Raw genomic sequence first — 15,030 nt, 5'->3', positions numbered from 1 at the left:
GAGTCAGCACCTTCAGGAACTGTACCCCAGTGAGAGCCAGCACCTTCAGTGGAACTGTACCCCAGTGAGAGTCAGCACCTTCAGGATCTGTACCCCAGTGAGAGTCAGCACCTTCAGAAACTGTACCCCAGTGAGAGTCAGCACATTCAGGATCTGAACCCCTGTGAGAATCAGCACCTTCAGGAATTCAACCCCAGAGAGTCAGGACCTGCAGGACAGATCCTGAAGGTGCTGACTCTCACTGGCGTACAGTTCCTGAAGTTGCTGACTCTCACTTGAATACCATTCCTGAAGGTGCTGACTCTCACTGGGTACAGATCCTGAAGGAGTTGACTGTCACTGGGGTACAGTTCTTGAAGATGCTGATCCTCTCTGAAGTACAGTTCATGGAGGTGCTGACTCTCATTCTGGGACAGTTTCTGAAGGAGCTGACTCTCTCTGGTGTACAGTTCCTGAAGGTGTGTGAACCTCAGCTGAAAGTGTCAGCAGGATATTTGACCAAGTGGTGCATCACAACCGATCCTAATCCTGTCCATAACCAACATGTCCCTGCAGTAATCCTGCGCAGCAACTTCACTAAAGTAATCAAGTGCCCTGGTTCAGCTTTGCTGGGACTTGCAGGCCTATATGGGTCAGTGCCGCATTATGTGGTGCATTTAAAGAAGGACTTGCCTTTATACAGCACCTTTCACAACTTCAGGGCCTCCCAGCCAATGTGTTACTTTTTCAAGTGTAGTTATTCTTGTAATGTAGGAAACACAGCAGCCAATTTGTGCACAGCAAGCTCCCACAAACAGCAGTGTGATAATGACCAGATAATCTGTTTTAGTGATATTGATTGAGGGATACATATTGACCAGGACACCAGGGATAACTCCCCTGCTCTTCTTCAAAATAGTGCCGTGGAATCTTTTATGTCCACCTGAGAGAGCAGACGGGGCCTCGGTATAACGTCTCATCAGAAAGACGGCACCTCGGACAGTGTGGCACTCCCTCAGCACTGGGAGTGTCAGCCTCGATTTTTCTGCTCAAGTCTCTGGAGTGGGACTTGAACCCACAACCATCTGACTCAGAGGCGAGAGTGCTGCCCACTGAGCCACGGCTGACACACACACTGAGACAGGAGGGGAACACTTTAATTTGGCTTTCAAATAATTGGGGGCTGGGGATTATGCAGGACGGACAATTGAGTGCCTCTGGGTCCTGTGCATTCTTCACGTGTTCTTAACAGATGAGCTCACCTGAAATTAATTATGTAAAACAAGCCGAGCCCATCTGTCCCAACCCATAATATCAGTCTGTGCCAACATTCACACTTTGGAGAACGGCAAGACCCAAGGTGATCTTCGCTCTATTTGCATAGACTGAACTATTATGGGGTGGAACCCATCTAAGTGCATTATAAAAGAGGCCGAATCATGGATGAGTCAAACACCGATTTCTCAAAGGGACGAGAAGCCATGGAGACCCTGAACTTCATTGGTGTCCTCATTCTCTTTGGAGGTAAGTGATGAGCAAGCAGCAGGAGATCTCGGGGAGGTGGTGGGGGAGAGCAGGTAACAGCGAGTGAGTCAACACCCAAAACTGACCTTCAGCTGGTAAATTTCCAATCACAGAGAAGGTAAAGGGAATGGGAGTATCTGCCCTGGGAATGTTTGATGGGACAGTGTAGAGGGAGCTTTACTCTGTATCTAACCCGTGCTGTACCTGCCCTGGGAGTGTTTGATGGGACAGTGTAGAGGGAGCTTTACTCTGTATCTAATCCATGCTGTACCTGCCCTGAGAGTGTTTGGGACAGTGTAGAGGGAGCTTTACTCTGTATCTACTGCGTGCTGTACCTGCCCTGGGAATGTTTGATGAGGCAGTGTAGAGGGAGCTTTACTCTGTATCTAACCCATGCTGTACCTGCCCTGGGAATGTTTGATGGGACAGTGTAGAGGAAGCTTTACTCTGTATCTAACCCCGTGCTGTACCTGTCATGGGAGTGTTTGATGGGTCAGTGTAGAGGGAGCTTTATTCCGCATCTAACCCGTGCTGTACCTGCCCTGGGAGTGTTTGATGGGACAGTGTAGAGGGAGCTTTACTCTGTATCTAACCCGTGCTGTACCTGCCCTGTGAGTGTTTGATGGGACAGTCTAGAGGGAGCTTTACTCTGTATCTAACCCATGCTGTACCTGCCCTGGGAGTGTTTGATGGGACAGTGTAAAGGGAGCTTTACTCTGTATCTAACCCTTGCTGTACCTGCCCTGTGAGTGTTTGATGGGACAGTGTAGAGGGATCTTTTCTCTGTATCTGACCCGTGCTGTACCTGCCCTGGGAGTGTTTGATGGGACAATGTAGAGGGAGCTTTACTCTGTATCTAACCCGTGCTGTACCTGCCCTGGGAGTGTTTCATCGGGCAGCGTAGAGGGAGCTTTACCCTGTATCTAACCCGTGCTGTACCTGCCCTGGGAGTGTTTGATGGGACAGTGTAGAGGGAGCTTTACTCTATATCTAACCCATGCTGTACCTGCCCTGGGAGTGTTTGATGGGACAGTGTAGAGGGAGCTTTACTCTGTATCTAACCCATGCTGTACCTGCCCTGGGAGTGTTTGATGGGACAGTGTAGAGGGAGCTTTACTCTGTATCTAACCCGTGCTGTACCTGCCCTGGGAGTGTTTGATGACGGTGAGAGTAACCCCGTGTCTCTGAGCCTTACAGAACAGGAGGGTCCCAAGTCCCATCTCTGAGCTGTCCTCAATGAGCTGATCTGAAGCGCTGAGTTTCGGCTCTCGATCCCTCTATAACGACTCACGATGCAAAGTGTGTGTGTGCAGACTGGAATCTGAGTTCCACTTGCGCGGTGAATCAGAATGTGTCCCTCTCCGGATTGACAGGGGAGCCCAGGCACAGTTTGCCCCAGAGACCTATCAATGAAACAACAACATCAATAATAACTTGCATTTATATAGCACCTTTAATATAGCGAAACGTCCCAAGGCCCTTCACAGGAGCGTATAAAATAAAATTTGACGCCGAGCCACAGAAAGAGATATCAGGACAGATGACCTGCTCGGTCAAAGAGGGAGGTTTTAAGGAGCATGTTAAAGGAGGAGAGAGAGGCGGGGAGGTTTAGGGAGGGAATTCCAGAGCTTAGGGCCGAGGCAGCTGAAGGCACGGCCGACAATGGTGGAGCGATGAAAATCGGGGATGCGCAAGCAGCCAGAAGTGGAGGAGTGCAGAGATCTCGGAGGGTTGTGGGGCTGGAGGAGTTAAAGTGATAGGGAGGGGCCGAGGCCATGGAGGGGGTTGAAAACAAGAATGAGAACTTTAAAACTGAGGCCTTGCCAGACCAGGAGGCAATGTAGGTCAGCAAGCACGGAATCTCCACTGTTTAATGGGACAGTGTAGACTCTGTATCTAACCTTGCTGAACCTGCCCTGGGAGTGTTTAATGGGACTGGTTTGTGGGACTATCACTCTGAGACCCAATAATAGACAAGGCAGCGAATATACCCAATAACTCCATGGATCCTTCAATCCATTCTTCCTAAGGGGTGAAGCTGGGGCAGAGTCGTTTGATGGGAGTGGAAATAACTGTGGCTAAGCTTCAGGAAAGGCGCCACGGTCAATGACGGACAATCGCCCCAAAGCGTCTACCTGTGCCCAGCCTTCACTCAGCTACAAAGGAGACTGTGCAGACAATACAAATCACTTTATTGGCATGATAAGGTACATCTTATGTTGCCAAAGCATCAAAATACATTTATGGTTGAACACATAAACGCGGTTCCATTCATACAGTGTATAAACAGGTATATCCCTGAGTTTATAAATATATTTTCGCCTTGTTTATATATACTCTTGTCTTAGTTTACTGGTTGTCCCTCTGTTCATGGCAAGCTGTAACATAGTGTGCCGCCAGTGTTACACAGCTTCTCTCCTCCCCCAGTAGGAATGGGAGTTTTTGGTTGTCAGTCAGATTTCTGAATTCAGGGCATATTTGTGAGAATTTTTGATAGAAATTCTCTCTGATGCCCTGATATTTTCCACAGGCTGTGAGGAAGTGCATCTCTGTCTCAACTACTCCCTGACTGCAGTGAGAGCATATCCTGTCTTCTCTTGGCAGCCTGGTCTGCCTGTGTCTGCCTTTTTCGATCGCTAGGCTATGTTCGCTAAGTCTGTACCTTGTCAAGGTTCTTCTCAGTTTGTTATCCTTTACCATGGTCAGGTAATCAGCTATGTTGTATTGTCTGTTTAGGGCCAAGTAGCAATTGAGTTTGCTTTGGGTTTTTGTTGTTTCTGCCCAATATGACAGATAGTTTTCCTTTTGCTTAGCGACGATTGTGTTGGGTCGAATTCTTTGTGTTACCCTGTCACTGTCCTGGGGCTGGTTATTGTTAGTATTGTTATTAGTTACTTTATTGAGTCCCAGGACTAGTTGACTGAGGGTATTCTTCTTTATGGTCAGCTCTTGGCATTTCAGGGCGTCGTAGTGATAGCATTGGGGGTTGCTCATTTGTAGGTGATTCCAAAATTTGGTGGCTCTTTTTTGGATAGTGATTATTAATGGGTATTGGCCTAGTTCCGCCCTGCATGCGTTGTTTACTGTTTTCCTTTGAGTCCGGAGGATACTTTTACAGAATTCCGCATGTAGGATCTCAATTGGGTGTTTGTCCCATTTTGCAAAATCTTGTTGTGTTAGTGGTCCCCAGACCTCACTGCCATAGAGTGCAATTGGTTCAATTACTGATTTGAAAATTTTGAGCCAAATGCTAATTGGGATTTCTATTTGGATTGATTTTTTGATGGCATAGAAAGCCCTTCTTGCTTTCTCTTTCAGTTCATTCACAGCCAGTTTGAAGTTTCCTGTAGAACTGATTTTTAAGCCCAAGTATGTGTAGTGAGTGGTTTGTTCAATTTTGGTTGTTCCTACTGTGAAATTTATTGTGGGTCCATGTTGTTTGGATCTTTGCTGGAACACAAGGACTTTGGTTTTTTGGGGATTTATTGTCAGGGCCCAAGTCTGGCAGTACGACTCCAGCAGGTCCAGGTTCTGCTGTAGACCCTCCTTAGTTGGTGACAGCAGAACCAGGTCGTCGGCATAGAGGAGGAATTTAACCTTGGATTCATATAGGGTGAGGCCGGGTGCTGTAGATTGTTCAAGTAGTTTTGCCAATCCATTAATGTAAATATTAAAGAGTGTCGGTGAGATTGGCGAGCCCTGCGTCACCCCCCGCCCCTGTGGGAAGTATTTTGTTTGTTTGTCTCCAATTTTAACTGCACATTTATTGTTTGTATACATTGATTTAATTACATCATATGTTTTCCCTCCTACCCCGCTTTCGATAAGTTTCAGGAATAAACCGTCATGCCAGATGGAGTCGAAAGCCTTCTGGAAATCTACAAAGCATGCGTAGATTTTGCTTTTGTTATGGTGAACGTGTTTGTCAATTAGGGTCTGTAGGGTGAAGATATGATCGGATGTTCTATAGTTTGGCAGGAATCCAATTTGGCTTTTACTCAAGACATTGTGCTCTTCAAGGAAGTTTATAAGTCTTTTGTTTATGATGCTACAGAATACCTTCCCCAGGTTACTGTTTACACAGATGCCTCGATAGTTGTTTGGGTCGATTTTGTCCCCACTTTTGTATATGGGTGTTATGAGTCCTTTGTTCCAGATGTCAGACAGGGCTATTGCTACCTCAGGCCCACGAAGTGGAGGCTGTTAATGTCGGAGGATGAGGCGGTGTGCTTGATTGTAAAACGGTCACTGATAAATCCAATTGGGAATTCAGGAGAAACTTCTTTACCCAGCGAGTGGTCAGTATGTGGAACTCGCTACCACAGAGAGCAGTTGAGGTGATTAGCACAGATGTATTTAAGGGGAAGCTAGATAAACACATGAGTTGAAAGGAATCAAAGAATATGCTGATAGGGTGAGATGGAGAGGGGTGGGAGGAGGCTCGTGTGGCGCATAAACACCAGCATAGGTCGAACGGCCTGTTTCTGTGCTGTAAATTGTACGTAATTCCCACTGAATTCACGGATGTGATTGCACTAGAGAGGGTACAGGGGAGATTTACGAGGATGTTGCCAGGACTGGGGAATTTTAGCTATGAGGAAAGATTGGATAGGCTGGGGTTGTTTTCTTTGGAACAGAGGAGGCTGAGGTGTATCGAATTATGAGGGACCTAGAGTGGATAGGAGAGACCTATTTTGCTTAGCAGAGAGGTCAATAACCAGGGGGCATAGATTTTAAGTAATTGGTAGCAGGATTAGAGGGGAGTTGAGGAGAACACTTCTCACCCAGAGGGTGGTGGGGTCTGGAACTCACTGCCTGAAAGGGTGGTAGAGGCAGAAACCCTCATTGCATTTAAAAATTACTTGGATATGCACTTGAAGTGCCGTAACCTACAGGGCTACGGACCAAGAGCTGGAAAGTGGGTTTAGGCTGGATAACTCTTTCTCGGCCGGCACAGACACGATGGGCGAAATGGCATCCTTCTGTGCCATAAATTTCTATGATTCTATGCTCTTTTCGAGGTAGCTTTTTTAATAAAAAGAATCCGCCCATGGATTGTCGGCCTGCTCACTCTGATTGAGGGGTTTCACGGGGGGGGCACTAATCTTTTTTCGATGTCTTTTTGCAGCAGTGTTGATTCCAACTGAGGGCGTTGCGCTCCAGGAGAGAACTGTGTTGAACTTTGCAAGCGTTATTTGGTGTGCCAACCCGGATCTCCGTAACAGACACCTCGTCAGCTATGGCTGCTTCTGCGGGCTCGGCGGACACGGCAACAATCCAGTCGATGCAATTGACTGGTAAAGTAAAGCGAAGTCGTGTGTCAAAATAAAAATGTCCAGTTGGTGGCGCCCTCGCCACAGAGTCAGAAGGTTGTGGGTTCAAGTCCCACTCCAGAGACTTGAGCACAAAAAATCTAGGCTGGTGCTCCCAGAGCAGTGCTGAGGGAGTGCCGCACTGCCGGAGGTGCCGTCTTTCGGATGAGACGTTAAACCAAGGCCCCGTCGGCTCTCTCGGGTGGATGTAAAAGATCCCATGGCACTATTCAAAGAAGAGCAGGGGAGTTCTCCCCGGGAGCCTGGTCAATATTTATTTCTCAGTCAACATCACTAAAACTGCCGGCACAGGAGATCATGGCGGTAGTGTTTAGCGCCGCCGCAAAACATCGCCGTGCCCGGGCGCTAGTTATTTTGCATCCATTAGCGCCCTCTTAAGGCGCTAACGGGTGGCGCTACCAACTGAATGTTTCCCCCTATGTTTGCTTTGGGCAGGGCTCCATGTTCGCTGTGGGCAGGGCTCCATGTTTGCTGTGGGCAGGGCTCCATGTTTGCTGTGGGCAGGGCTCCATGTTTGCTGTGGGCAGGGCTCCATGTTTGCTGTGGGCAGGGCTCCATGTTTGCTGTGGGCAGGGCTCCATGTTTGCTGTGGGCAGGGCTCCATGTTTGCTGTGGGCAGGGCTCCATGTTTGTTGTGGGCAGGGCTCCATGTTTGCTGTGGGCAGGGCTCCATGTTTGCTGTGGGCAGGGCTCCATGTTTGCTGTGGGCAGGGCTCCATGTTTGCTGTGGGCAGTGTATTGATTTCTATGTGGGTTCAATGACGACACATTGCTGAAAGAGAATGTCTTTTTATCTAAAGTTTGTTCATCTAAGTTAACAGCATTGCAGGAGACACCATGTTAGAGATTCATCTAAAACGAACCTAAAACTAAACTCTCTCTGTCTCACATGCCCTCTGCTGGTAAGGCATAAATAATCAAACAGGCAAATATGCTGGTAAGGCATCATCATCAAACAGGCAAATACCATCACTATTTGCTGATATCATTACATCTCCCTTTCTTAAAACAAAAGTATTTTACTTTTATCTAACAACATGTTTTCTTTGTATTACTCTGCATTTTAACTGTAACACTTAATGAACTTACATTATCATTATCATTATCAAGGTTTTTTAACCTTGTTTTGTGTGTTCACATGAAATATGTAAATACACTAGAACTTGAAGAGAGAATAAGATAACATTACTTCCTTCTATAACAATAGTCCTTAAGCTTGCTCAATGAGTCTCTCAGGAGGCTTCATGTGTCTTGAGGATTTTCTGATTGATTGTCCTTGAATCTGAGTTGTTGCCTCAGATGATGATTTCTCAGCTGTGTGATCAGGTTGTTCAACAGTATCAGTCTTTTGACCTGCTGTGTGATCAGGTTGTTCAACAGTATCAGTCTTTTGACTTGCTGTGGCTGGTCCCATGAGAAGATCCCGACGATTTCTTCGCAGAACAGCACCCTCATCTGTCTGAATGGTGTATGATCTTGGTTGAACTGCACTCAGGACAGTTCCCTTCTGGGTCCATATGTTTGTTTTGTCTTTGAACCTTACTTGGTCACCAGTGTGGAGTTCAGGTAGGTTTTGTGTTCCTCTGTCATAGTAGTACTTTTGCTTTTCTTTCTGTTGTTCTTTGAACTTCCTCACTTTCTCCCCCTCTTTTGTTTTCAGGAGGTTCTCCGGGATGGGTAGGTTTGACCTTAACAGACGTCCCATAAGGAGTTGGGCTGGTGACATACCACACTCAAGCGGCGTTGTGCGGTATACAAGCATGCTCTGGTAGAAGTCAGTTCCACTGTCTTTTGCCTTGTACATCAGTCTTTTCACTGTCTGGACCGATTTTTCCACTAGTCCATTGGACTGTGGAAAGTGAGGACTTGACGTTGTGTGGACAAAGTCCCACTCTTTGGCAAAGTGTCGGAAACTTGCATTGTAAAACTGGGGTCCGTTGTCTGTGAAGACCTCGCTTGCCACGCCATGTCTGGAGAATATGACTTTCATACATGTTATCACAGCATCTGCAGTGGTGGTGTACAGTCTACAAACCTCTGGATACAGGGAGTAATAGTCTGTGACTACAAGATAGTCCTTCCCTTGACATACGAATAGGTCAGCGCCTACCTTCTGGTAAGGTCTGTCTGGCGCTGGGTGTGGTTTTAGTGGCTCTACTGGATTGCTTGCTCGATATTTCAGGCATATTGTGCAGTTTGACACCTCATTTGTCACATCTTGGTTGATTCGTGGCCAGTACATCACCTCTCGTGCTCTTTTCTTACACTTTTCGATTCCCAGATGTCCTCCATGGATCCTTTTTAGCATCTCTTTTCTCAGACTCTTTGGGATAACTATTTTACTTCCTTTGTAGGTGATGTCTTCGACCACTGATAGTTCCGCCCTGCAGTTCCAGTACTCTGCCATGTCAGGTGAGCAGCCTTGCTTCATGCTGGGCCATCCATCCAAGATGCTTTTCCTCAGTCGTCTAAGTGTTTCATCTTTGTTTGTCTCAGTCTTTATGAGCTCCATTTTTGCATCTGCTATGGGCAGTGCACTTGTGATCATGTCCACGTAGGCGTTCACTTTTTCATCCATTTTGGTGTTTGCGGGCTCTCTTGGGTCAACAGCTCTGGACAACGTGTCTGCTGTATACATCAGCTTACCCGGTGTGTACGCAACATTCAGTGTATAGCGTTGCAGCCTGATCATCATTCTTTGTATTCTAAGCGGACAGCTATTTAGTGGCTTTTGGAACAATGCAATCAAGGGCTTATGGTCAGTCTCTACACTGATTGCTTGCCCTGACACAAACTGGTGAAATCTTTCACAGGCATATGTGATGCTGAGCAGCTCCTTTTCTATTTGAGCATATCGCGTCTCCGCGTCTGTCATTGAGCGCGATGCATATGCAATAGGTTGCCAGTAGTCATATTTTTGCAGAAGAACGGCACCGAGCCCACTCTGTGATGCATCTGATGATATCTTGATGGGTCTCGCTGGGTCATAAAACCTCAGAACTGGTTCCTCTGTGAGCAGTTTCTTTAGATTGCTCCATGACTTCTCATGCTCATGATTCCATTCCCATTCTATGTTCTTTTCAGTTAGTCGTCTCAGTGGCGCCATCTTTTCTGAGAGGTTGGATATGAATTTACCCATGTAGTTGATCATTCCATTAAACCTCTGCACGTCCTTTTTGCATTGTGGCTTTGGCATATTCTCAATGGCGGACACCTTTCTGGGATCTGGTCTGATGCCCTCACTGCTAAGGATATCTCCCACGAATGTCAGTTCTGTCACCCCGAGCTGGCATTTCTCTCTATTCAGCTTCAGGTTTGTTTTCCTTGTTGCTTCCAGCACTTTTTTCAGTCTCTCGTCATGCTCAGTTCTCGTGGTTCCCCATACTATGATGTCATCCATTGATGTATCAACTCCCTCCAGGTGCTCATAGATCATATGGATAGTTTTGTGATACACTTCAGGAGCTGAGGCAATGCCAAATGGTAACTTTAGGAATCTGTAACTGCCAAATGGACTGTTGAATGTGCACAATCTTGAACTTGCCTCGTCCAGTTTCATCTGCCAAAATCCTGATGATGCATCTAACTTGCTGAAATACTTTGCATTTGCAAACTGTGACATGATTCCCTCACGTGTAGGAAGCTTGAAGTGCTCTCTCTTTTGCTCTGTTTAGATCTCTTGGATCCAGGCAAATTCTGAGCTTTCCATCCTTTTTGTCCACTACGACGAGGGAACTCACCCACTCAGTTGGCTCATCTATCTTCTGAATCACGTTCAGGCTTTCCATCCTGTCCAACTCTGCCTTCAGTTGCTTTTGAAGAGCAAACGGAACTTTTCTGCATGGATGTATGACCGTTGGCATACTTTTATCTACTCTGATCGTGTGTTTTCCTGGAAGGCAGCCTAGACCCTTAAATAGGTCGTTGTACTCTTTCATGAGTTCATCATAGATTGTCTCTCCTTCGCTTTCCACAACGAGGACTCTCTTTACCAGGTTCAGTCTCTCACAGGCTATTAAACCTAGTATGGCTTGCACATCCTTTGGCACCACGATTAATGCTAGCGTGTGCTCTCTGTCCTTGTGTGTCACTTTGACAATGCATTTTCCTTTCACTGGTATATCAGTACCTGAGTATCCTGTCACTTTCACTTTCATTCCATGTATCTTTGGTCTGGGTCTAATTTTCTTAAAATCAGTCTCTGATATCACATTAACTTGTGCTCCAGTATCCAATTTAAATGGAATGTGTATGTCATTCACTTTTAGTGTCAACATCCAGTCTCTTTTTTCTTTTTTGTTTTCAGACACAACATCCACATTGAACTCCTCTATCTCGCTTTCATCTACTGTATGGACCTTGCTTTGTTGCGCTTGGTTCTTACAGCAACGGGCATAATGGTTGTTTTTGTTGCAACTATTGCATGTTTTACCATATGCTGGACACTTTTTTGGTGTATGCTGTGTACTGCATTGACTACATGACTTTCGATTGCCCTTTCATTTTTGTTCGCTGGCCACGCCTCTTTTTTCACATTGGCGCTTTTTGTTAAACGGTTTGTGTCCATTCTTTCTCACTGCATCCACGTTGCAGCTACTGTCACTGAACAACTCCTTTGCCTGCAACTTCACAGTCTCTGTAGCCCTACACAGTGCTATGGCTTTTCCCAGGTCTAGATTTTGCTCCCTTAGCAGTCTTTCCCTTAGACCATTATCTGGAATACCACACACCAGTCTGTCTTTTATCAGTGAGTCTGTCAGTCCCCCAAATTCACACGTTTTGCTTCTGTTTCTCAGTTCAGTCACATACTGATCAATAGTCTCACCCGTTTTCTGTACACGTGAAAAATCTGTGCCTCTCAAACGTCACGTTACGTTTAGGTATGCAGTAGGCCTCAAACTGTTCCATTATTTTATCCAGTTTCATTTTGTCTCCATCAGCAGCGAATGTGAAGTTATTATACACCTCCAGCGCTTCATCACCCACGACATGTAAGAACACTGCCGCTTTCATTTTATCACTTTTCTCGTCAGCTCCGATTGCTGCTAAATACAACTCCAAATGTTGTTTGAACCTCCTCCAATTTTCAGCCACATTACCTGTCAACTGAAGCTTCACCAGTGGGTGTAAACCTTCCATTTTTCACTTCGTTAGCTATTCTCCAATGTTAAGTAACGATGTTCTCTTTTGGCTTGCTAATATGTGGAGAGCTGATTTAACTTCAGATTTTTCCTCTTCATCTCTTTCAATCACTTCTTCTTCTGACACCATGTATTGATTTCTATGTGGGTTCAATGACGACACATTCATGAAAGAGAAAGTCTTTTAATCTAAAGTTTGTTCATCTAAGTTAACAGCATTACAGGAGACACCATGTTAGAGATCCATCTAAAACGAAACTAAAACTAAACTCTCTCTGTCTCACATGCCCTCTGCTGGTAAGGCATAAATAATCAAACAGGCAAATATGCTGGTAAGGCATCATAATCAAACAGGCAAATACCATCACTATTTGCTGATATCATTACAGGCAGGGCTCCATGTTTGCTGTGGGCAGGGCTCCATGTTTGTTGTGGGTGGGTTGCCATGTTTGTTGTGGGCGGGTTGCCATGTTTGTTGTGGGCAGGGCTCCATGTTTGCTGTGGGCAGGGCTCCATGTTTGCTGTGGGCAGGGCTCCATGTTTTCTGTGGGCAGGGCTCCATGTTTGTTGTGGGCAGGGCTCCATGTTTGTTGTGGGCAGGGTACCATGTCTGCTTCAGAAAACATTTGGTCTGAGGATAGGGATGCCAATTCTGGTTGGACCTATTGCTGGACGTTTTCATCACAAGACCTCCTGCCTCCAAATGCCTGCCCCCACACTCCCACCATTGCTCGGCTGACACGTCCATCCTCAGGGTGCCCCGCCCTCCCATGCTAATTGGAAAGCGAATGGACCCTTTGTCATCTGATTGGATGATTGTCAGTCAAATAGCCTTCTGCCCGCCCCCCCTCCGCCCATGTCCAATGTTTCGATCACTAATAAACAAAAGCTTTCAAAGAAAATGGGGAAACACTTTTTTTCAACGCCCCTATGATTTTTCGTCTGGGTTTTCCTCGTAGTGTGTGCCCAGGAGATTAATCTTTAATTCCTGGAGACTCCAGGGCAATCCTGGAGAGTTGGTGACCCGGTCTGAAGCCCAGCTGCAATGATTTAGACGCTGACAGAGTTTCAGTCTCTTCAGAAAGACTTACTTCTGTGAAATAATATTTCCTATTTGTCACCCCTCCTAGGTGCTGCCAAGTGCATGATGATTGTTACGGTGAAGCCGAAAATATGGGCTGCTATGTTCATTTGACGCCGTTTAGTTTTCGATGCAATAATGGAGTGCCCACGTGCGGTAAGTAACACACCAAACAGATTTTGATCGCCTCGATTGTAAAATTCTCATCCTTGTGTTGAAATCCCTCCAGGGCCTCGCCCCTCCCTCTCTCTCTAACCTCCTCCAGCCCCACAACACTCCGAGATCTCTTGCTCTTCTCCAATTCTGGCCTCTTGAGCATCTCTGATTTTAATCGCTCCACCATTGGTGGCTGTGCCTTCAGCTGCCTGGGCCCTAAGCTCTGGAATTCCCTCCCTAAACCTCTCCGCCTCCAGAAGTTCCCAGATTCGTCCTCAGGCTTTGCCAAGTGTACTGATCTCAGACGGTGAAGTGCGAGACGCTAATACTGGCCTCGGTGGGGAAAACCAGCCCTGGGTGGGGGGCGGGGGGAGGTGTTCCTGTTCCTGGTCACTATCCAGTGACTCCTGCTGGAAAGTAACATTGGGTGAGGACAGAGTGGCACTCGCAGTCGAATATCCTGCCATCTCACTATCTTGGCTTGCACACAACCGATGGGCATGGGCGATGCTGATGGAAAGGTAGCGGAGCACGAGTCCATGCCTTCAGGAGAGTTCGGGAACTCTCACGGTGACACCGAGATTTTAGATGGCTTTCTGCATCTCACTGTAGTGTGGCTCGGATTGGTTGACTTCACCAGTGTGTGCGGAATATCCAGCAGAAATCACCATGTTAGGGACACTAGGGACTCCCCACAGCATTAGGAACCCCAAAGCATTAGGACCCCCACAACACAAGGGGACCCCCCACAACACGAGGGACCCCACAACACGAGGGACACCCAACAGCACTAGGGACACCCCACAGCATTAGTGTGTATATTACAGTGTGTATGCCACAGCATGTATATTACAATATGTACATCACAGCGTGTATATTACATGTATATCATAGTATGCATATCACATGTACATCAGTGTATTACAGCATGTATATTACAACTTGTACATCACAGCGTGTATATTAGTGTGCATATTACAACATGTTTATCAGTGTGCATATCACAGCATGTACATCAGTGTGTATTACAGCATGTACATTACAGCGTGTACATTAGTATGTACATTACAGCGTTTATATTACAGCGTGTACATTACAGTGTGAACATCACAGCGAGTATTAGTGTGTATATTACATTGTATAAATTTGTTTGTACTCTCCTCCTTTACTGTCAATCAGCGAGGTCACGATACCAATGCATTAACAAGAAGTGCAAATGTGATGTCGCAGCGGCCCAGTGCTTCAGGAAGTACATCAACAGGTTCAACTACAACTTTATAAGATATGACCAATCTCTGTGTAAGAACGCCTGAAGCTCCGAGCCGGAGGAGATGTGATTGAGAGTGGTACTGCCAAGCCTCTCTCCAATGGAATATTGCGGGTGTGGTTGATGGGATTTCTCTTGCGCGGTCTTAATGATTTCTTGACCACTGAGTGTGATTCGTGCCTAAGCTTTGTTGCTATTTTACCTTTAATTGATTTAAAATGTAGTGCACAATTCTAGTGAAATAAAGTACATTGAAGCATCCTCCGCTACTCTCATTGATTGGCAGTGCTGCGAGTGGGAATGTTGGTTAGAAATTGACTCAGAAATCTGCAAAATGGAGCGGGCGCACTGCGCGCACACTCAGCATCAGCTCCATGGTTTGAGAAAGGATATTGGCTCAGAAAATCAAGATGTAGAATCAGTCTGGGTGGAGCTAAGAAGCACCAGAGGGGGCAGAAAACATTGGTGGGAGTTGTCTATAGGTCTCCAAACAGTAGTGGTAATGTAGGGGATGGCATCAAACAGGAAATTAGAGATGCATGTAACAAG

At 46.3% G+C, this 15,030-nt stretch overlaps 1 protein-coding gene across 1 annotated transcript; it reads left to right on the top strand.

Moving 5' to 3' along the window:
* The first annotated feature begins 1,331 nt into the window (after nt 1–1,331).
* LOC147096803 (basic phospholipase A2-like) lies at nt 1,332–14,742 on the top strand. Its single transcript, XM_085973438.1, has 4 exons — nt 1,332–1,503; nt 6,632–6,800; nt 13,108–13,214; nt 14,394–14,742. The coding sequence occupies exons 1-4, from the start codon at nt 1,419–1,421 to the stop codon at nt 14,525–14,527; spliced, it is 495 nt and encodes a 164-aa protein (XP_085829564.1). The 5' UTR covers nt 1,332–1,418; the 3' UTR covers nt 14,528–14,742.
* Nucleotides 14,743–15,030: the final 288 nt, after the last annotated feature.

This window comes from Somniosus microcephalus, chromosome 34 (genome assembly GCF_052327205.1).
Source record: "Somniosus microcephalus isolate GS21.2 chromosome 34, FLI_Smic_1.0, whole genome shotgun sequence".
Lineage (NCBI taxonomy): Eukaryota > Metazoa > Chordata > Chondrichthyes > Squaliformes > Somniosidae > Somniosus > Somniosus microcephalus.
This window is presented reverse-complemented; position numbering and strand designations above follow the sequence as displayed.